The 21746-nt window shown below is 42.8% G+C and overlaps 1 protein-coding gene across 2 annotated transcripts in view; it reads left to right on the forward strand.

The window, feature by feature from the left end:
• TMEM232 (transmembrane protein 232) overlaps positions 1-21746 on the forward strand; it is a 150241-nt gene that overhangs the window by 86139 nt on the left and 42356 nt on the right. For both annotated transcript variants that reach the window (XR_008445317.1, XM_054031384.1), the window contains exon 12: positions 15570-15817. Coding sequence is in view for 1 of the 2 variants with exons in the window: in XM_054031384.1 (XP_053887359.1) it covers positions 15570-15817 (248 nt within the window). In the remaining variant the exon portion in view is untranslated. The remainder of the gene's footprint in view (positions 1-15569; positions 15818-21746) is intronic.

The raw sequence follows: 21746 nt of genomic DNA on the forward strand, positions 1-21746 counted from the left end.
GGGAAGGAAAAGGCCACTAAAAAAAGGTTAAAAAAATGACAGCCGTTTGCTTGGGCTGTCCACTGGGGTGGAATGGGAGGGTGTACGGAGCCTCCCCGCCCCCCGTGTTCTTACACGTGTGGGTGAGGAGGCTATGGAACATGGTGAGGGGGGAGGGAGGTTATACAGGGGCTGTAGCGGCACTCTGTTATCCTGCTGCCATTTCTGAAGCTCCACCAGATGCCGGAGCATGTCTGTTTGCTCACACAGCAGCCCCAGTGTTGCATCCTGCCTCCTCTGATCTTCCTGCTGCCACCTCTCATCTCGAGCGTCTCTCCTCTCCTCACGTTGGTCTCTCCTGTCCTCACGTTGGTCCCTCATGTCCTCACGTTCACTGGCATCTTTCCTATACTTTGAAACCGTGTCCTTCCACTCATTCAGATGAGCTCTCTCACTGCGGGTGGATTCCATGATTTCTGCGAACATCTTGTCTCGCGTCTTCTTTTTCCGATGCCTTATCTGAGATAGCCTTCGGGACAGAGGAGGGAGGCTTAAAAAATTTGCAGCTGCTGGAGGGAGGGAAAAAGGAGAGAATTTTTTAAAAAGATACATTTTACAGAACAATGCTTATACTCTTTCACGGTGAACAACACTATTCACATTACATAGCACATGTGATTTCTGTGCAAGGTCGCATTTTGCCTCTTAATATTGAGTGCCTGTGGCTTTGCTGCTAGAGATCACAGACGCAGGTCCGGGCAACAGAATTCGGCTTGCATACGGCCATGGTAAGCCATTGTCTTTCGGCTTCTGTGCCGTCCTTTCCCACACACCAAGCAAAGCACATCGAGTGCTGCGGTTTTCCTGTTAACCTTCAGCAGCAGAAAACAAACGAACCCCTCCCCCCACATTCCAATTCTCTGGATGATCGCTTTATCCCTCCCCCCACCGCGTGGCTGGTATCAGGGAAGATCTCTGCAGAAACCAAATTAACACCCCCCATCCTGCCATCAATTCTCTGGGATGATCGCTTTACCCCCTCCCCCCACCGCGTGGCTGGTAACAGGGAAGATCCCTGCTAGCCAAACGCGAAAAGCTCAGGGCCAATTCCCCCCCCCCTTGCGCTTGGGCTGACTGCAGAGAAGGATTTCTTTTCAGCCACAGGCAAACAGCCCAGTAGGAATGGCCACCTCTGTCCCCTTAATTAAATTCCCGTATTTCAACCAGGTTACCATGAGCGATATCACTCTCCTGAGGATTACACAGCAAGATAAAGAATGGATGTTGCTTGAATGCCAGCAAACACCGGGACCATACGCTGCCAGGCTTTGTCATGCAATGATACCAGATTACTTGCTACTAGCATGGCATGGTCAAGTGTCCTACCATGGAGGACGGAATAAGGCTGCACTGCCCAGAAACCTTGTGGCAAGGCTTTTGGAGTACCTCCAGGAGAGCTTCATGGAGATGTCCCTGGAGGATTTCCACTCCATCCCCAGACACGTTAACAGACTTTTCCAGTAGCTGTACTGGCCGTGAATGCATCCCAAGTCCTCAGGGCAAAGGAATCATTAAAAATGCTTGCTTTTAAAACAAGTTTTATATTTTAAAAGGTAAACTCATCTGAGGTCCCTTCCATGGGGTCATGGTCTTGGATACTGGCTTGGGAGGGTTGGGAGGGTACTTCAGTCAGGCTGAGAAAAAGATCCTGGCTGTTGGGGAGAACGGAGTGCTGTGTGCTCTCCGCAAGCTCATCCTCCTCCTCCTCCTCCTCTTCCCCGTCCGTAGAATCCTCAGGTGTAGCTGATGAGATTACCCCCGCCTCGGAATCCATGGTCAGAGGTGGGGTAGTGGTGGCGGGCCCCCCTAGAACTGCATGCAGCTCGGCGTAGAAGCGGCATGTCCGCGGCTCTGACCCGGAGCGACTGTTTGCCTTCTTTGTTTTTTGATAGGCTTGTCTGAGCTCCTTGACTTTCACACGGCACTGATCTGAGTCCCTATTGTGGCCTCTCTCCATCATGCCCTTGGAGATTTTTCCAAATTTTTGGCATTTCGTCTTTTCGAAAGAAGTTCTGCTAGCACGGAATCCTCTCCCCATATAGCGATCAGATCCAGTAGCTCCCGTACGGTCCATGCTGGTGCTCTTTTTCGATTATCGGCCTGCATGGTTACCGTGCTGATGAGCTATCTGTGGTCACCTGTGCTCTCCACGTTGGGCAAACAGGAAATAAAATTCAAATGTTCACGGGGCTTTTCCTCTCTACCTGGCCAGTGCATCCGAGTTCAGATTGCTGTCCAGAGCGGTCACAATGGTGCACTGTGGGATACCTCCCGAAGGCCAATACCATCAAATTGCGGCCACACTAACCCTAATTCGAAATGACAATATTATTTTGGCGCTACTCCGCTCATCGGGATGGAGTACAGAAATCGATTTTAAGAGCCCTTTATTTCGAAATAAATGGCTTCATTGTGTGGACGGGTGCAGGGTTAATTCGATTTAACGCTGCTAAATCTGAATTAAAGTCATAGTGTAGACCAGGCCAAAGAAAGAGAACAACAAGACCATCCGGTTTCTCCCTGAAAAAAATTGTCTTGTGTAGCATGAATTTGTAACATGCCTTCTAAATTGCATGTTTACTGTTAGGGTGATGACTGCACTTTGGTGTCCCTATAGGAGAGCTTTTATAATATCTATAGACAAAGACTAAGACATCATGCTGCACGCCTAACCACCACTGGGGTTTATATGCCACGCCTCATATTTTGACTTGGCAGAATTTAGGTTTTTTTTTTTTATAATTTCAACAGATAAATTGGTAAAAATAAAAAATAATATTAATTTCACAGTTGGACAAAATTGTGGGGTCAGGCAACAGAAGGTCAGGCAACTGCTTAATGACAGTAGAGACAGACTCAAAAAGTTAAAGCTTTATATCCATTCAAAACACAAATTGTCAGCCTTACATATAAAAATATACAAAGTTAATATCCTTAAATCAAACTCTACAGTTCTCAAGCAGATTTTTATTATCTTGCCTATCTGTGAATTTCAGTAATCAATGGAATTTTGTTCGTTTGTGTGTAGATAGCAAAATCGAAGTTTATTGACATTTACTGATAATCTAATCCTTCCAAGCCTACTCATACTGCATTTTGTCTGTTTCTTATGGCTTCAATTAACCATTTTTCTGATTAATACACACCAGAAAACTAATCACAAATGCTTTGGGGGAATGGCCCTAGCACATATGTAAGATTAACTAGATATGTAAATTCTGGCACTTATGTCAACAATAAATGGGACTCAACAGCTCACAAAGAATTTCATCAGACTCTGTTGATATAGTTAGTGATCCTGAATATTCAAAGCTCAGTATCAGAATTTCTTGGATGCTTTATTTCACTTGTTAGCATTGTGTCGTTTGTTCCATTACTATATTATGCATATTACATGTGTCGATTTCACTGATTTTTTTTAATGTTTTCAGTTGCTTCTCTTTTGCCACATTAAAATATTAATAGGTTTCCAAAAAGTGTTTTCAAAACTCCACTAAGTTAAGGCTTAGGATAGGTCTACACTACCTCTTTTGTCAGTATAACTTATCACTCAGGGGTGTGAATAAGCCATCCCCCAAGTGACATAAGTTACTCCGACCTAAGCGCCGGTGTGGGCAGTGCTGACATAGCTACTGCCATTTGTTGAGAGTGGATTAATTAAGTCAATGGGAGAGCTCTCTACTTAGAGGGCTTAGAGAGGCTACACTAGAGAGCTTACAGCAGCGCAGCTGCATTGGTGCAGTGTAGTCATAGCCTTAGATTCATGTGTCACCATCTCCTTTTTCCTTTTAGACCCCACAAAAGTCTCTCGGCATGGTGCAGTGTATGCACAGGGGTAAGGGTGAAGACTGGGTTTGAATAGATGTGCTGGAGGCAGAGAGAATGCACGTAGAATCACAGAAGTGTAGGACTGGAAGGGACCTCAGCAGGTCATCTAGTCCAGTCCCCTGCACTGAGGCAGGACTACGTATTATCTAGACCATCTCTGACAGGCTTTTGTCTAGTCTGTTCTTAAAAACCTCCAGTGATGGAAATGCCACAACCTCTCTAGGTAATTTGTTCCAGTGCTTAACTGCCTTTATAGTTAGGAAGTTTTTCCTAATGTCTAGCCTAAGTCTCCCTTGCTGCAATTTAAGCCCATTAAGTCTTGTCCTGTCCTCAGTGGAAAAGGAGAACAATTTATCGCCCTCGTACCTTTTCCATAATTGAAGACTGTTATCAGCATCTCCCCTCTATTCTCCTACACCTTAGTCTTCTCCAGAGAAAACAAATTCAATTTTTTCAATCTTCCCTCATAGGTCATGTTTTCTAGATGTTTAATTTTTGTTGCTCTCCTCTGGACTTTCTCCAATTTGTCCACATCTTTCACAAAGTGTGGTGCCTTAGTTGAGGCCTTATCAGTCTTGAGCAGAGCAGAAGAATTACTTCTCATGCCTTGCTTACAACACTCCTGCTAATGCATCCCAGAATGACGTTTGTTCTTTTTTCAACAGTATTATATTATTGATCCATAACTTGTGATCCACTATAACCCCAGGATCCTTTGCTGCAGTACTCCTTCCCAGGCAGTCATTTCCCAGTTGTATTCGTGCAGTTGATTATTCCTTCCTAAGTGTAGTACTTTGCATTTGTCCTTACTGAATTTCATCCTGTTTAATTCAGAACATTTCTCCAGTTTGTCAAGATCATTTTGAATTCTAACCCTGTCCTCCAAAGTGCTTGCGACCCCTCCCAGCTCAGTATCATCTGCATGATTTATAAGTTTACTTTCTCAGCTATTATCCAAATCATTTATGAATATATTGAATAGAACCGGACCCAGGACAGAACCCTGAGGGATCCCACTTGAGATGCCCTTCCAGCTCAATTGTGAACCATTGATAACTATTCTCCCTGTGCCCCCTCACAAATGCAGCCCCAAGAGGCTCCCTGGCAGCATGATTCAAAGGGAGAAATTGTGCCAGGAAGCCAAATGGACTACTGGGTCCAGAGATGGTGCAGAGACGCAGTGTCTTTTTGTGGATGGCCCTGATCACCTGAATATACCCAGATGTGGGAGTGGGGCCCACAGCCTTTTCCATGAAGGAGCAAATGCTGCAACCTCACCTCCCCCAACCATAGGATAATTTGTTACAGTGGGAGGATCTTTGTGGAGGGATGCTCATAGAATTCAGGAGGGGTGATCTGGGCCCAAATGCCTACATACACAGTAGCTGCCTTTAGGTACAATGGTGAGAGTGTTTTCTTTGCTTGAAACAGTACCCTGTTCAAGCTGGCAAAGTAATGAAGTTGGTTGCAGAGGCAAAAGCAATTTCACAAGTTCATGGAAGGTGAAAGAACTGAACACACAATTACTTAACTTAGTGCACTTCTTGAGTGGTCCTGAACTTCCACTCAGCACGGGTGTTCTCAATAGCTTAATGGATTCTTGTCTGTCAGCTTGCTGAAGTATACAACTTTACCAGACATCTCAGCATAAAACAACTTTTCAATGGTCTCTCCACCACAACCATGTTAAAAAGGCTGAAACCTGCTCTGTATAATTTTAAGAGTTAGGAGAGACAGGCACTGAAATAATAATACCCCAAGTACTTAGATTTTGCAGATATTAAGCTATGATAATGTAACATTTCAGTGTTACTTTGATTAATGTGGCAGAAGACTTTTTTCAGATAACTCTGGTGTTCCATTTTATACCATTTTCCCCCTTTCTGATTTCTTTCTATCAGAAACAGCAGCCTGAGACAGTAGACTGAGTAGTACTATAGTGCCCCAGGCTGCTAGAGAACTGTGGGAGGAAAAAAACACTCTCTGATGGTTTATTCCTATCAATTCTTAAGAGAACAACAATGGTGCTCTTTTCAAGGGCTGTCATCTACCCTTCCTTTCTTGGGGCTAGGTTTGTGCAACCCTTAGGGAACAGTGACCCTGGGATGCTATCCAAACTCTCAGAACAATTAGATGCACACAGCACCTTCTACACAGATGCTCTGGAGTGCAGAGAAAGTGTAGTTATGCTAGGCAGAGCTCATTCACATTATTTAGTGCAGGGACTGTGGTATAGTGGATGCAAAAGGCAGCAATGCATGTGGAGAGCTTTGGATGACAACAGCATAATCACGCACCCTGGCCAGTAGTCCTCACTCCAGTTGAGGGACTCACCATAGAAAGGTTTCAGAGTAGCAGCCGTGTTAGGCTGTATCCGCAAAAAGAACAGGAGTACTTGTGGCACCTTAGAGACTAACAAATTTATTTAAGCTTAAGCTTTCATGGGCTACAGCCTACTTCATCGGATGCATGTAGTGGAAAATACAGTAGGAAGATATATATATATATATATATATATATATACACACACACACACACACACACACACAGAGAGAACATGAAACAATGGGTGTTACTATACACACTATAAGGAGAGTGATCAGTTAAGGTGAGCTTTTATCAGCAGGAGAGAAAAAGAACTGTTTGTAGTGGTAATGAAAATGGCTCAGTTCCAGCAATTGACAAGGAGATATGAGGAACTGTAAGGGGGGGGGGAATAAGCATGGGGAAATAGTTTTACTTTGTGTAATGGCCCATCCACTCCCCGTCTTTATTCAAGCCTAATTTAATGGTGTCCATTTTGCAAATTAATTCCAATTCAGCAGTCTCTCATTGGAGTCTGTTTCTGAAGTTTTTTTGTTGTAATATTGCGACTTTTAGGTCTGTAATCGAGTGACCAGGAAGGTTGAAGTGCTCTCCAACTGGTTTTTGAATATTATAATTCTTGACGTCTGATTTGTGTCCATTTATTCTTTTGTGTAGAGACTGTCCGGTTTAGCCAATGTACATGGCAGAGGGGCATTGCTAGCACGTGATGGCATATATCACATTGGTAGATGTGCAGGTGAACGAGCCTCTGATAGTGTGGCTGATGTGATTAGGTCCTATGATAGTATCCCCTGAATAGATATGTGGACAGAGTTGGCAACGGGCTTTGTTGCAAGGATAGGTTCCTGGGTTAGTGTTTTTGTTGTGTGGTGTGTGGTTGCTGGTGAGTATTTGCTTCAGGTTTGGGGGCTGTCTGTAAGCAAGGACAGGCCTGTCTCCCAAGATCTGTGAGAGTGATGGATCGTCCTTCAGGATAGGTTGTAGATCCTTGATGATGTGCTGGAGAGGTTTTAGTTGGGGGCTGAAGGTGATGGCTAGTGGCGTTCTGTTATTTTCTTTGTTGGGCCTGTCCTGTAGTAGGTGACTTCTGGGTACTCTTCTGGCTCTGTCAATCTGTTTTTTCACTTCAGCAGGTGGGTATTGTAGTTGTAAGAATGCTTGATAGAGATCTTGTAGGTGTTTGTCTCTGTCTGAGGGGTTGGAGCAAATGCGATTGTATCGTAGAGCTGTAGACAATGGATCGAGTGGTGTGGTCTAGATGAAAGCTGGATGCATGTAGGTAAGTATAGCGGTCAGTAGATTTCCAGTATAGGGTGTAGAAGCCCTCTACACCAACATTCCACACAAAGATGGACTACAAGCCATCAGGAACAGTAGCCCCAATAATGCCACGGCAAACCTGGTGGCTGAATTTTGTAACTTTATCCTCACCCATAACTATTTCACATTTGGGGACAATGTGTACCTTCAAATCAGCGGCACTGCTATGGGTACCCACGTGGCCCCACAGTATGCCAACATTTTTAGGTCTGACTTAGAACAACACTTCCTCAGCTCTCGTCCCCTAACGCCCCTACTCTACTTGCACTACATTGATGACATCTTCATCATCTGGACCCTTGGAAAAGAAGTTCTTGAGGAATTCCATCATGATTTCAACAATTTCCACCTCACCATCAACCTCAGCCTGGACCAGTCCACACAAGAGATCCACTTCCTAGACACTACAGTACTAATAAACGATGGCCACATAAACACCACCCTACCCTGACTCTCACAAGTAGGCATAGCACCAGGCTGTGGTCAGTAAAATGCTTAAATAGTTCAATAAGCAGCTCCTGCAATTTCCCCCCTCTTAGCCTGTAGCATTGCTAATGCTAATGCCAAAACAAATAAACTGCCACCCACTGGCTTGCAGTCACCTGTTGTAGTCACTCCGAGGTGCAGTTTCGGGTGCACACTGCTGGGGCTGCACTAGCCCTTTGAGATGCAGAGACCCCCTTTGAAAATTATCTGGTGGATAAGTTTCCACAGGCACACTCCTATTATCCCCTTCTGGCAGGTGCAACCCACTAGTGTCTGAGTTGCCGGTTATTACTAGTGGAAGTGGCTGATTTAGCACTTTTTGAAAATTCACATACCCGTAGGGTGCACGCTTGGTTTCAGATCTGGGCACACCAGTGTGACACTCTATACCTCGGGGGAGTGTCCTGTAACCCCCATATTCCTCATTTATATCTAATTGTGACCTCACATATAAAGCATGCCATGTAAGGTATCGGGGGAAGGTTATGATCTGCTGAAAATCACTGTTTTATCTAAATATGTATATAATCAGTGCATGGGAAGTTATGAGATTGTGTTGTATGGTTGTCAGTAAAACATGCAGTAAGTTGGGGAATCAACCAGATAATAGCTCCACAAAGACAACAGCAAAGAAAGTAACCAACGCCTGGGCAGGTATCAAACAACCATCAACAGCCACTGTCCAGCAAGGGAGCTACAATTCAATGACTCAACTGCATAAGACCACACCAGGGGCATTGCTCAACCTTGCCTGGGGACTCAGCAATGCCCAGCAGACATGCCTGGACTTGTGTTCTCCAAGTACATGGACTAAGGTAGGGGTCAGCAACCTTTCAGAAGTGGTGTGCCAACTCTTCATTTATTCACGCTAATTTAAGGTTTCGCGTGCGGTAACACATTTTAACGTTTTTAGAAGGTCTCTTTCTATAAGTCTATAATATATAACGAAACTATTGTTGTATGTAAAGTAAATAAGTTTTTTAAAATGGTTTAAGAAGCTTCATTTAAAGTTAAATTGAAATGCAGAGCCCCCCCGGACCGGTGGCCAGGACCCGGGCAGTGTGAGTGCCACTGAAAATCATCTCGCGTGCCGAAGGCGGCATAGGTTGCCTACCCCTGGACTAAAGGTATAAAACAGAACACCGTGGCCCCATGCTTTGCTTTTTCTCCTACCCCACTCCTTTGCTACAAGTAACAAGGACACTCAGAAGACTGAAGACTCCAACAGAGGAGACTGGCCCAGGTTTCAAGGGTGAAACCTGTTGTGACAGGTTCTTCCCCCCTTCGGGGTGCCACCTGGAACTGGGGTATCACTGAGCCACCTGACCCATCAGCCTGGGTTCCCTTAACACTGTACTATTATACAGCCTGTCAAGCCCTTCCCCAGGCTTCAGACTGCAATTTACCAGTACACATACACATAGCGACACACCCAGCTGCAAATATACACACAGATGCTGAGATCAGCTCTGCATGGGAAGGCTCAGCTAAGGAACGGCCCAGTTACTCAAGTGCACCCCCACTCTGGAGTGTAAACCCCAAATTATACCATCTTGCACTGCACAGAGAACTGTACAGCATAAGCTCAAAAAATTCACCCTCTCCCTCAATGTGGAGAGAATATACACAGCTTTTTGCCCCTAGTTAGATTTCCAGACACCTGGTTTTAGACAAAACAAATGCAAGTTTATTAACTACAAAGATAGATTTCAAGGGATTATAAGGGATAGCAAACAGATCAAGGCAGATTACATAGCAAATAAAACAAATACGCAATCTAAGCTCAATATACTAAAGAAACTGGTTATAAGTAGCAAATTCTCACCCTAAATGTTGTTTTAGGCAGACTGCAAAGAGTCTTGAAGGCAAGCTGCATTTGCTTTCAGCTTAAAATTCCAGATATATCTTTCACAGACAACCCAGACACCTTTTAGCCTGGGCTTGGCCCTTCTCCCCAGTCCAGTCTTTTTGTTCTCAGGTGTTTCCAGCAGTCCTCTTTCTTGGGTGGGGAGTCAATGAAGAACAAAACATAATGATATCACTCCTCTGCTTTAAATAGTTTTTGCATATGGCGGGAATCCTTTGTCTCCCAGTTTGATCCCCACCCCCAGTCAGTGGAAAAACACTAGTATTATCATGGAGTCCAGTACCAGGTGACCTGGTCACATATCCCTGCAGCCATAACTCAGAGGCTGTTTGCACCATCCGCAGGAAGGCTTCTGGTGGGTGATTAGCATCTTCTAAGACCTATTGTTCTCTCCAATGGCCCTTCCCAGCAAGCCATCTAGACTGATTGCATTCTGTCTAGTGGGCATTCCCCAGGTGTAAACACATTTGTAATAGATGCATAGACAATATTCCTAACTTCAGATACAAAAATTATACATGCATACAAATAGGATAATCATATTCAGTAAATCATAACCTTTTCAGTGATACCTCACATGACCTATCTTGTATAAAATACATCATAGATAGGCCATAATCATATCATAATATCTCTATGAAGAATATTGGGGCTGTGGTCAGATGTTGGTTGTGTGTGTGTTCATTCAGTGTGCTGTCCCAGCTCTGCATAGATAGCGGAGATAGCAGACCTCAATTAAACTGCCCAATAAATCCACAGACTCGGTTTTCAGTGAAGACACGTGGCCTGGTTTATTGTCGATGAAGCATGGTAATAGCACCTGGCAGACTCTACAAGGATACTAAGACATGTATGCTCGTGACAATGGATGCAGCTCAGTCTGTGGTGGGACTTTCCACTGCTCCCTAGACTGGCCAAAGATACTCCCTCTGAGATACATCTTTATACCCGATACAAACAAATTAGTGCTATCCCTGACATCGCTAGTTATCACCCATCATCTTGTACATGTTGGTTCAATCAAAACAGCTCTGTTACATACTGTCATCCTGAGCGTATCTTTTAGGAGGGGGTCAGTGTGTTCCAGTTATCCTTGGGAAATGTTGTTGTACCATCCTTGATATTGGGATGTTCTGGTACCACTTGATATCAGGGTGTGTTTGCGTGAGCACTCTGACTAGCACTTCTTAGGAATGTGTATTTCTGCAATATCAGTCCTGTTCTTGCCAAATTCTGTGAGCAGGTCCTGCCTCATACCAGGCCTCTAATACAAGGGTTTATGTCTCAGACTCTCTTCCTACTATGGGGTGTAGTGTCACACCTGTGTACTATGAACTGCAATATCCAGTGGGGTGAGAAAACTGCTTAATCTAGAACAGGAGCGGGCAAACTTTTTGGCCTGAGGACCGCACTGGGTTTCCAAAATTGTATGGAGGGCCGGTTAGCGGAGGCTGCGCCTCCCCAAACAGCCAGGAGTGGCCTGGCCCCACCCCCTATCTGACCCCCCCCAGCTTCTCCCCCCAAAACGGTGCCCCCGGGATTCCTGCCCCATCCAACCCTCCATTCCCTGTCCCCTGACCGCCCCCAGAACCCCTGCCCCTGACTTCCCTCTGCCACCCCATCCAACCCCACCTCTCCTTCCTGTCTGCCCCCCCAGGACCCCTGCCCTCATTCAACTCCCCTGTTCCCTGTCCTCTGACCGCCCCAACCCCTATCCACACCCCTGCCCCCGACCACCACCCCAAAATTCCCTGCCCCCCCCCCACCTGGAGCACCGGTGGCTGGCGGCGCTATAGCCGCGCCGCCCAACTGGAGCCAGTTACACCACTGCACAGCACAGAGCACCGGATCAGGCCGGGCTCTGCAGCTGCGCTGCCCCAGGAGCTCACAGCTCCACCGCCCAGAGCATTGCACCAGCGGCGGAGCGAGCTGAGGCTGCGGGGCAGGGGGAACAGCAGGGGAGGGGCTGGGGGCTAGCCTCCTGGGGCAGGAGCTCAGGGGCTGGGCAGGAGGTTCCTGCAGGCTGGAGGTGGCCTGCGGGCCGTAGTTTGCCCACCTCTGATCTAGAAGTTGCCCAGTCTAATAGGGTTGAGAATCTAGACTGTGTGCTTATAATTTTCTTTTCTTTTGGTAACCACTCTGACTTTTTGATATCACTTATAATCGCTTAAAATCTATCTTTTGTAATCAGTAAATTTGTTTTACTGTTTATCTTTACCAGTGAGTTTGGCTGAAGTGCCTGGTAAATCTGCTCAGGTTTACAAAGGCTAGTCCTACGTCCACTTTCCATTGATGAAATGGTGAACCAATTAAATTTGCACTGCTAGTCTTGAGCAGTGCAAGACAGTATATTCCTGAGGTACAGTGCTGGGAGGTGGGGGGAATTGGCTGGTGCCTTTCTCTGTGTGATTCATGAGTGGCTCTGGGAGCATTCATGCAATCTAGCTGGGTGTGGGGCTTCACATGCAGTTGTGCTGAGTGATAGCACCTGGAAGCTTTGTGAGAGACAGCCCAGGCTGGAGAGTTAAGGGCACAGCTGTCCCACAGTTCCAGGCTGCACCCCAGGCTCCTGTCACACCAGATGCCTCCAATCTCTCATAAGATCCCAGTTTCATGCCAGTGAAATTGGTATCATGCTATGGACATGTGTTTGCTAACAAGACAAACACGTGCATTGTTACTCACAGTCCAAAAATAATAAATGCAGATATTTACAGAGAAGCAGAAACACTGAGACCTTCATCTGGCAAATCAATAATCCAAATAAAATTGTGACCCTAATGTCTGAGAGGAAAATAGAAAATTGCCACATACATACACTAGCATAATAAGCAAATGTTAATTGATGTATTTTGATTGTGATAGTTCCTGGGAGATTTGCAATGAGCAAGGCTTTACTGTACGGGCAATTCCACAGCATATGCTGGAACATCTAGGAAGAGTCATCATTTCTAAGTACTTTCTACCATCTGCTAGATACAGATTTCTGCTAGTCAGATTTCTCTCTGACTCTTCATATATACAACTGACTTCATTCTTGCCATTTATGACCCATTAATATTTTGTGTAGTTCTCTTTTAAAAGAGTTGGTCTTTTATATATTTTATGCTACTGAATTATATTATAGTAATGGGTACAGAAAGAACAAAAGATAAATAACTTTCCAGACAGAGAGCCAGCCTCATGGATTAATTGATTTACACCCACGTTTTGTGCTGTAGTTCAAGGATAGAAATTGCTGTTTACTGAAACAGATGTCAGTCATTTAAAGTTTCCTCCTAAAGTCAGAGGCCTCCAGCTTTAGCTGTGCCTAATAGCTACTGGGTGCAACTTTGGGCAGGGCATTTGTGGGTTCCCTCCTCACTAGCTTACATCGCTCTCCAGCAACTCCCTTTGGTCATTACAAAGTCCAGCATTGATGGGTTCTAAGGTGAGTTAAGTCTAGGTTTCCCATGCCAGAAGAGGGTTGTTGTAACTATATTGGGCCTTTCAGAAGGGAGACAGAGTTTGGTAAGGGCTCCATGAAGGACTTGGAAAAACTACCAATGTGAACAAAAATATTTGTTTTGGTTTTAAAAACAGCAGATTACCACTTATCTTGTCATGTAGAAATCACCTTCAGGGAAAGGGTGAGTCACTGGCAGAGAGACTAATGTAATATGTTGACCCTAAAGCAAGAGGTTGCATATTAGTTCCTCTGTGAACATGGGGGAAAATCTACAGTGGCTCTGTTTGCCACAGGGTTGAATCCAGAGACTTCCTTAATTTTTTCCATATACCCAAAAGAAATAAAAGGTGTGACTGACGGTGAAACATTCTCTATTCACTGGGGAAAGCAAGCTCCTGTGTAGTTGTTCCATGTTCACAGTTCTTCTACTGAGGGGAGACAAGGGTTCATAAAGTGTCAAAAAAATGAAGTGCTATAGTATTTTTCCCATTTCTGTGTTAAAGAACAGCCAAAACAATTTTAATTACATTTGTACACAGACAAATTTGATGGGAAATTGTATGCTGAGTCTGTGCATAGAATGAATATTTACAACGCAGTTATAAATGCTTGGGGAAAATAAAAACAAAACCAGGATTTATAATGGAAATGCTGTCACTACATAGTTATGGCTGTGTCACTAGCAGAAGCTGCTATAAAAAAATTAAAAGGTTTAGGAACTGAAGTAAAATGAAGTAACAAGTTGTACAGTTACTAACTCTTAATTGTTTAAATGTACCTACATAATGACATTAATAAATGTTACCCAAAAATCAGACTTCAGTAATGCTAAGAAGTATGATGGAATGAAGAAAGCTTTTTTTGTATCAATCTGTTTACCATTAAAAGGCTTGAGAGGCATATAAAATGAAGTCTGACTGGTAAAGGGCTGCACATAACATTCAGTAAATAGTTTGTCATTGGTATTTTAAAACAGAATAGACAGGATGCAACATCCTATTTACTTTCAAGAACGAGCAATTATATTATGAACATAAAAAAGTGACTGATTATAACATTGTGTGACATTTTGAAGCTAACAGCTTCAATGGTTATAACCATAAGATTCTGACGAAGAAAAATATGCCTTATGGGCATCTCTAAGTTAAAACATCCTCAGAGAAGAAAAGTAATTAAAACAGTCAAGGACCTCACCAAAACAAGATAAAATGAACAGAAACATGATTCTAGTGGGTTTTGGTTTTTACTATTAAAATATAAAAAACTAAGAAGAAAAAAAAATTGTCATTCCCCTCCCAAAAACTGTGTCAAATTTGTATGCAGTATTTTTGTAGCTACGTCAGTCCCAGAACATTAGAGAGACAAGGAGAGTGAGGTAATATCTTTTATTGGACCAACTTCTGTTGGCAAGAGAAACAAGCTGGGCCAATAAAAGATATTACCTTACCCACCCTGTTTCTGTTCAGAGTTTCTAATTTACCTCTTGTATAGCTAATATCCTTCTGGATTGAGGGATAGTTTCAGACATTCAATCAAAACAGTGATATATATCAGCACAGTAGTATATTGCCACACAATGTCCCATTTAAATGGGAGGGACAAAGTTCAAAGTTTCTGAAATTGAGCACACATATTTTTCATGTGTCTCTATCTGCATATATAAAACTAAATTAGCAATAATTGGAAATGAACATTTTACATGTGTATGTCATGCACTCAAATTCTGTTTTACTTTGTGTGCACAAAACTGCCTGTTTTCATGCTCTCAGGGGTGGGCACGCAAAACTGTACATGCAGTTTGAGGCCATACTTCAAACCATGTCCCTAAAAGTTTACAGAATGCCTGTTTGTAAGATTGGAGAGTTATTGAAAATGCCTTCACAAGGCTCTGTAAAAGATATAGAAAGGTGAGATTTAAACTGGTATAAAAAGTATTAGCTTATTAAAACTGAGAAGTGCCTATTAATGTTTCCAAAGAGGAAAAAAATGCAAATATTCTTATTTTCATCATTTTGTTCTATAAATGTAAGCAAATAATCTATAGTATACCTTTTATTTCCCTTACCTCACCCATATACTGACTCAAAGGAGAAGCACTGAATCAAAGTGAGCCATGGAAAACAGAAAAACACTACATGCCTTATTTATAATTCTCTCTGTAGATAGGTTATATCCCAGATCATTTTTGCCATTACTTTGTTTCTAGTAGTTTATTGTGGTAGGTTTAATTTTGTTTTTCTTTTCATTCAACAGGCTGAGGCAAATGGTCCAGCAAATCCTTTTATTAGTTCAAGTGCAAATGCTCCATCATCTCCCAGGACCTTAACCTCCTGCCAGTATGTGGGCTGGAGAGTTGCCAGTGTACTCTCCCAGGTCTACTTACCACCCATTGGTCCCAACATCCCTCTGCCAAGCAAACCTAAACAGAAGCTATCTCCTATGCCGTATCAGCACTCAGAGCAATGTGAGGTGGAGAAAAAAACTGCATGTTCTTCTCTAAGGTATTTGTTTCCTACATATAAACCTCTGTCCCTTCCTCCCCTTCACACACTCCATTTATTTTTCTGTTTTATAAGGGAGATATATAGTTCCCATTCTCTAATCCCCTGAATTCAGCATCTGAAAAGGTTCAGCAAAATATATTTGGAGTAAAATTAGTCTGGATCATGTCTAATTTTTATGTTGAAAGGCTTGTGTGCTTTGCATTGGAGATGCTTGGCTGTATGTCATCTCAGCCTCGTGCATTATCAAGTTTAAGAATAAGGGCTTTTAAAAAAGGAAACATTTTGCACACCTAAGTCATACATTAAAGAATTTCTGAATTTATTTTAAGAACATGAGAATGGCCATACTGCGTCAGACCAAAGGTCCATCTAGCCAAGTGTCCTGTCTTCCCACAGTGGCCAATACCAGGTGCCCCAGAGGGAATGAACAGAACAGGTAATCAGGTGATCCATCCCGTCACCCATTCTAGCAAACAGAGGCTAAGAACACCATCCCTGTCCATCCTCGCTAATAGCCATTAATGGACCTATCCTCCATGAACTTATCTAGTTCTTTTTTGATCCCTGTTATAGTCGTGGCCTTCATAACATTGTCTGGTAAGGAGTTCCACAGGTGGAAGTATTTCTTCACAAAATGCAGTCAATTTGTTTGTTTTAAACCTGCTGCCTATTAATTTCATTTGGTGACCCCTAGTTCTTGTATTATGAGGAGTAATTAACACTTCCTTATTTACTTTCTCCACATCAGTCATGATTTTATAGACTTCAATCGTATCCCCCCTTACTCATGTCTTTTCCAAGTTGAAAAGTCCCAGTCTTATTAACTTCTCCTCATACGGAAGCCGTTCCATACCCCTAATCATTTTTGTTGCCCTTTTTCTGTACCTTTTCCAATTCCCATATATCTTTTTTGAGATGGGGCAACCACATCTGGATGCAGTATTCAAGATGTGGGGGGTACCATGGATTTATATAGAGGCAATATGATATTTTCTATCTTATCTATCCCCTTCTTAATGATTCCCAATATTGTTAGTTTTTTTGACTGTCGCTGCACATTGAATGGATGGTTTCAGAGAATTATTCCCAATGACTCCAAGATCTCTTTCTTGAGTGGTAACAGCTAATTTAGACCCCATCATTTTATTATTTTAGAGAGAGAGAGAGAGAGAGAGAGAGAGAGGATTACATTTTGCCATGTGCATTACTGTGCATTTATCAACATTGAATTTCATCTGCCATTTTGTTGCCCAGAGATCCTTTTGTAGCTTTTCGCAGTCTGCCTGGGACTTAACTATCTGGAGTAATTTTTTTATCATCTGCAAATGTTGCCACCTCACTGTTTAACCCTTTTTTCCAGATCATTTATGAATATGTTGAATAGGACTGGTCCCAGTACAGACCCCGGGGGGATACCACTATTTACCTCCCTTCATTCTGAAAACTGACTATTTATTCCTACCCTTTGTGTCCTATCTTTTAACCAGTTACCAATCCATGAGAGGACCTTCCCTCTTATCCCACAACAGCTTACTTTGCTTAAGAATCTTTGGTGAGGGACCTTGTCAAAGGCTTTCTGAAAATCTAAATACTGTATATTCACTGGATCCTCCTTGTCCACATGCTTGTTGACCCCCCTCAAAGAATTCTAGGAGACTTGTGAGGCATGATTTCCCTTTACAAAAAATATGTTGACTTTCCCCCAACAAATTATGTTCATCTATGTGTCTGACAAGTTTGTTCTTTACTATAGTTTCAACCAGTTTTCCTGGTACTGAACTCAGGTTTACTGGCCTGTAATTGCCAGGATCACCTCTGGAGCCCTTTTTAAAAATTGGCATCACATTAGCTATCTTCCAGTCATTTGGTACAGAAGCTGATTTAAATGATAGGTTACAGATGACAGTTAGTAGTTCTGCCATTTCACATTTGAGTTCCTTCAGAACTCTTGGGTAAATGCCATCTCATCCTGGTGACTTATTACTGTTTAGTTTATCAATTTGTTCCAAAACCTCCTCTAATGATACCTCAATTTGGGACAGTTCCTCAGATTTGTCACCTAAAAAGAGTGGCTCAGGTTTGGGAATCTCCCTCACATCCTCAGCCGTGAAGACCGATACAAAGAATTTATTTAGTTTCTCTGGAACAGCCTTATCATCCTTGAGTGGTCCTTTAGCATCTTGATCATTCAGTGGCCCCACTGGTTGTTTAGCAGTCTTCTTGCTTCTAATGTACTTAAAACATTTTTTTGCTATTACTTTTTGAGGGACAAAGTTCCTTTTGAATTAGGTGATATAGCAACCCAGTTTTCAGGAAGTTATCCAATAATCAAAGTAAAACAAGATCATTCAGGACTGTACACTGATTTAAATGAACTCTTTTTGGCCCAGTCCTGTCATCCTGCCACATATTTTGAAAGTAATGCCAAGGATCTCAGTTATATTAGTAAACATGTATTTTATTCCAGGAGGAAATTAAATATCCAGCCACAAATTTAAAAGATTCAGTGCATGGGCAAAATTCCAATATTTTACTACTAATCCTGGTACAAAAAGAGAGTTACAAAAATTAACATCAAATGTCTCAGTTGTATATATGGTAGTGCATCTGAAAGGACAGCAGGGCCCCTAAAGACTTCAGTTAAGCCTTGTATGCATATGGCTTTTTTGGTCTTGCATGCAGTTTGGTTCTTAATTCCTCTCCTGCCCCCAGAAAATGTGATTCTCAGTGCACATGTACAGTGCATAAATAGGTATGAAATTCCCTGATCTGTGCACAATTTCATGCATAAATGGCAAAGCGGGAGTGAGGGGGAGGGAGAGAACAAACCATGTTTAGAGGTTAGTTTGAAGATTTGACCCAATATCATCATATATATGATATATATCATAATTTTTTTTACTTGTTTGTGCTGTACAGATTTTTTTCTGTGCCATACTCCATTTCTCATTTTATCTTTGAATTGCTATAGTGTGTTAGGTTAGTTAATATTTGTATACCCCCTGAAGGTGAAAGGCATTATATAATTGCTATTATGTAATTAAGAAGTCACTTTCACTTAGAACAACTTAGCGTTAAAATAGAAAGCATGTCCAAGGTCAGCATGAAACATCACTTTCTAACTCGAAGGAATTAAATATCTATACAACTTCACTTCAGACTAGCATAGTAAAGGTCATACTCTAATATGACTAAAGGATATTTAAAAAAAAAAAAGTTCTTTCAGCTACAAATAATCCTGACAAGCTAGGCTTTTTGAAGGATGGTACATTCTTAGAAACCAACGCATAGCAATGGTGAAAATATCCTCAGATGAGACAGCTACATATAAACATGCAAGAGCTTCTGGCAATAAATAAAGCATGACTTTTTCCACAGGTATCAAAGGCAAAATGTGTCAGATGTGAATTGAAGTATGACTACTGTCTGTTGCCTAAAGAAGGAGGAATATAATCCAGAAATTCTTGATACTAGTTTTTAAGTCATGCACTGCTGATTCAAGATCCAGAAAATAATTCATAACGATTACAGTAATTCAGGTTCTGAAAGCAATATGTAGCCTGGTAGGCTCACTGAACAGAGACAAGTTTGTGGAAATGGATTTTCAGACCCTCATGACCTAGATTTGCAGTGTTCTGGGAGCCAATAATATCCCTAGTAAAAGTGCTTGAACCTTCTCTTCGAAGCCTAAAACTGTGTGATGCTCAACATGTGCAAGTTAAATTAGGCCTCTGTCAACTTTTGCCTACAGCCCTCTTCAACGATCTGCTCATTTTGGCTGGCACCCTCAGCCACCTCCCTTCTCAACTCAAACAAATGGGCCTCAGAGCTGCTCTAAGTTGTGCCTGTCTGCAACATCCCTCCCACCCTTTCAGGCACTCAGGGATCACTGGAGCACAGTGATGCTCTCGCTATGCCCCTTTTCTCCCAGACGTGCTCTGACATATCCCCTCCATCTGGCACCAGGCCATGGGGTGGCCACTTGGGGATTCTCCTAGTGTAAGGGGAGTATCCGTGTAGCCAGTGATGCTGCAGCGATGTAAAGGAGCTGGGAGGGAGAGTCAGGGGCAAGAGAAGCCAATGGAGCCATACCAGTTTACACCAGCTGAAGATCTGGGCCAATATTCTTACTGTAATAGGAACGCCATGTCCAACTCAATACAACCAACCAATTTAAAAATATTCTTTTCAGCTGCTTCAAAATATCATGCCTGGGAGAACCCAAGGGAAAGGAAATTACTGATATGAAATGAGATGGGATTGCAGCACCTTCATGGCCTGTGACCTGCCTCTCAGTGAAGTGAAAGGCAGGTTAATTACTGATTTAAAAACAAACTAACCAACACTCACACTGAGTCATGCCACAGCCTAAGTACAGCATCAGGGCTCTGACAAAAAGAGAGTGATAAACTATGATGTATCTCACATACTGCAAAATGCTAGAAACCTAATTGCCGAGACATGTCATACTTGATTTTCCATTGTATCTGAGAACCAGTTGGAACTCTTTGATCATCAGTCATCCAGCCCTGGTGTAAGAAAGCAGCAGTTTAACTACTCTACCACACCCCCACTTCCTTGTCATCCTGGCTCTTCCCCACACCAATAAACTGCTTCCCTCTCCTTATACTGGAGCCACATCCACCAGCCTCCCACCAGTGCGGAGTTCCTCTATGAAGAAAGAAATCTCCATTAGCTATCTCTGGCCACTTTGCCCTGCTTACACAGTGACATTAGCAGACCAGAGGAAGCAGGCCCGTAGTTATTTCCGTTCTCATACCTACCCAATATCTACTCTATCTAGAAAGAAGGGTGAATGTATATTGTCAATCCTGGTTATGCATCAGAGTGTTCGTCTAGACTTTGCCGATGTGGTTTGCAGTCTTCTTAATCATTCTGGGTCTTTCACTGCTTTTAGATTCTCAGGTGACAGCTGGGCAATGTAAGTGCACTTTTCATCTATGGTTATCCTTGTGTGCGTCTGTTCCTCTTCAACAAGACCTCCTCACAGAGGTCTATGACTTTGTAACATCAAGGCTAGAGTACTACCATACACTCTGCTTAGAGCTACCCTTGAAAAGGACTCAAACTCATACAGCTACTCCCCTGAAGTGTAACAAACATTTGAGGGCATAATACTAGCCCTCAGTGATCTGTGCTAGATATTAGTAGCAGGTGGTGGTGTCAGTTAAAACCAAAGTGATCTGTAATCCAGCTATCTGAGAGACCATCTCTTCACCAATATCCCGCTTTGGGAGTAAGGATCTGCCAGATCACTCTCACAGCCAGTTCCAGTCAGAGCATTCTGAAGGACCTACTCAGGCTGGCAGTCCATCTGAACCTGCTTGGCAAGTATCAGGGAACGGCACAAGCTCTTTTTTTAGCCAGGCTTTTCATTGAACTTTATAATAAGGAATGTGGTTTATAAACAAGCAGGTGTGCTGTTAGCCTGTTGATTGGTTATTGAGTGCTTTTACTGATGTATAGCACCTAGTTGCTTTAGAGACAGGTGACACTATATATTTCTAAACAAATAAATAAGTATGTTGAGTAGCTGCTTTGAGCCTTTAGTTCCAGTCAAAGGTTATTTATTGCATAAACTCTTCTCAGTTACCATGCTGGCCTGTGTTAGGTGTGATAAGAAAACTCATTCAGAATTTAACAGCCAAAGAGAGGCACATGGAAGTCAAAAAGGAGCAGCTAGAGGCCCATAGTTATAGTTTAAATACAGCTTTTATTTGCTAAAGCTTAAATACAGAAACACTAGAGCCAGATGTATGTGCATCCCTCCTCTGCCCCCGCCCCCACCAGTCAGTACAAGTTTTGCTGACCTGATAATGTGGAGAAATGTGTGCATTTTTATTTTCTATGGTTATTTGTTTTTCCAAACAAAGGAAAAAATCATGCCAGCAGTGGATACTAATTT

The sequence above is a fragment of the Malaclemys terrapin genome, chromosome 6 (assembly GCF_027887155.1).
Source record: "Malaclemys terrapin pileata isolate rMalTer1 chromosome 6, rMalTer1.hap1, whole genome shotgun sequence".
NCBI lineage: Eukaryota > Metazoa > Chordata > Testudines > Emydidae > Malaclemys > Malaclemys terrapin.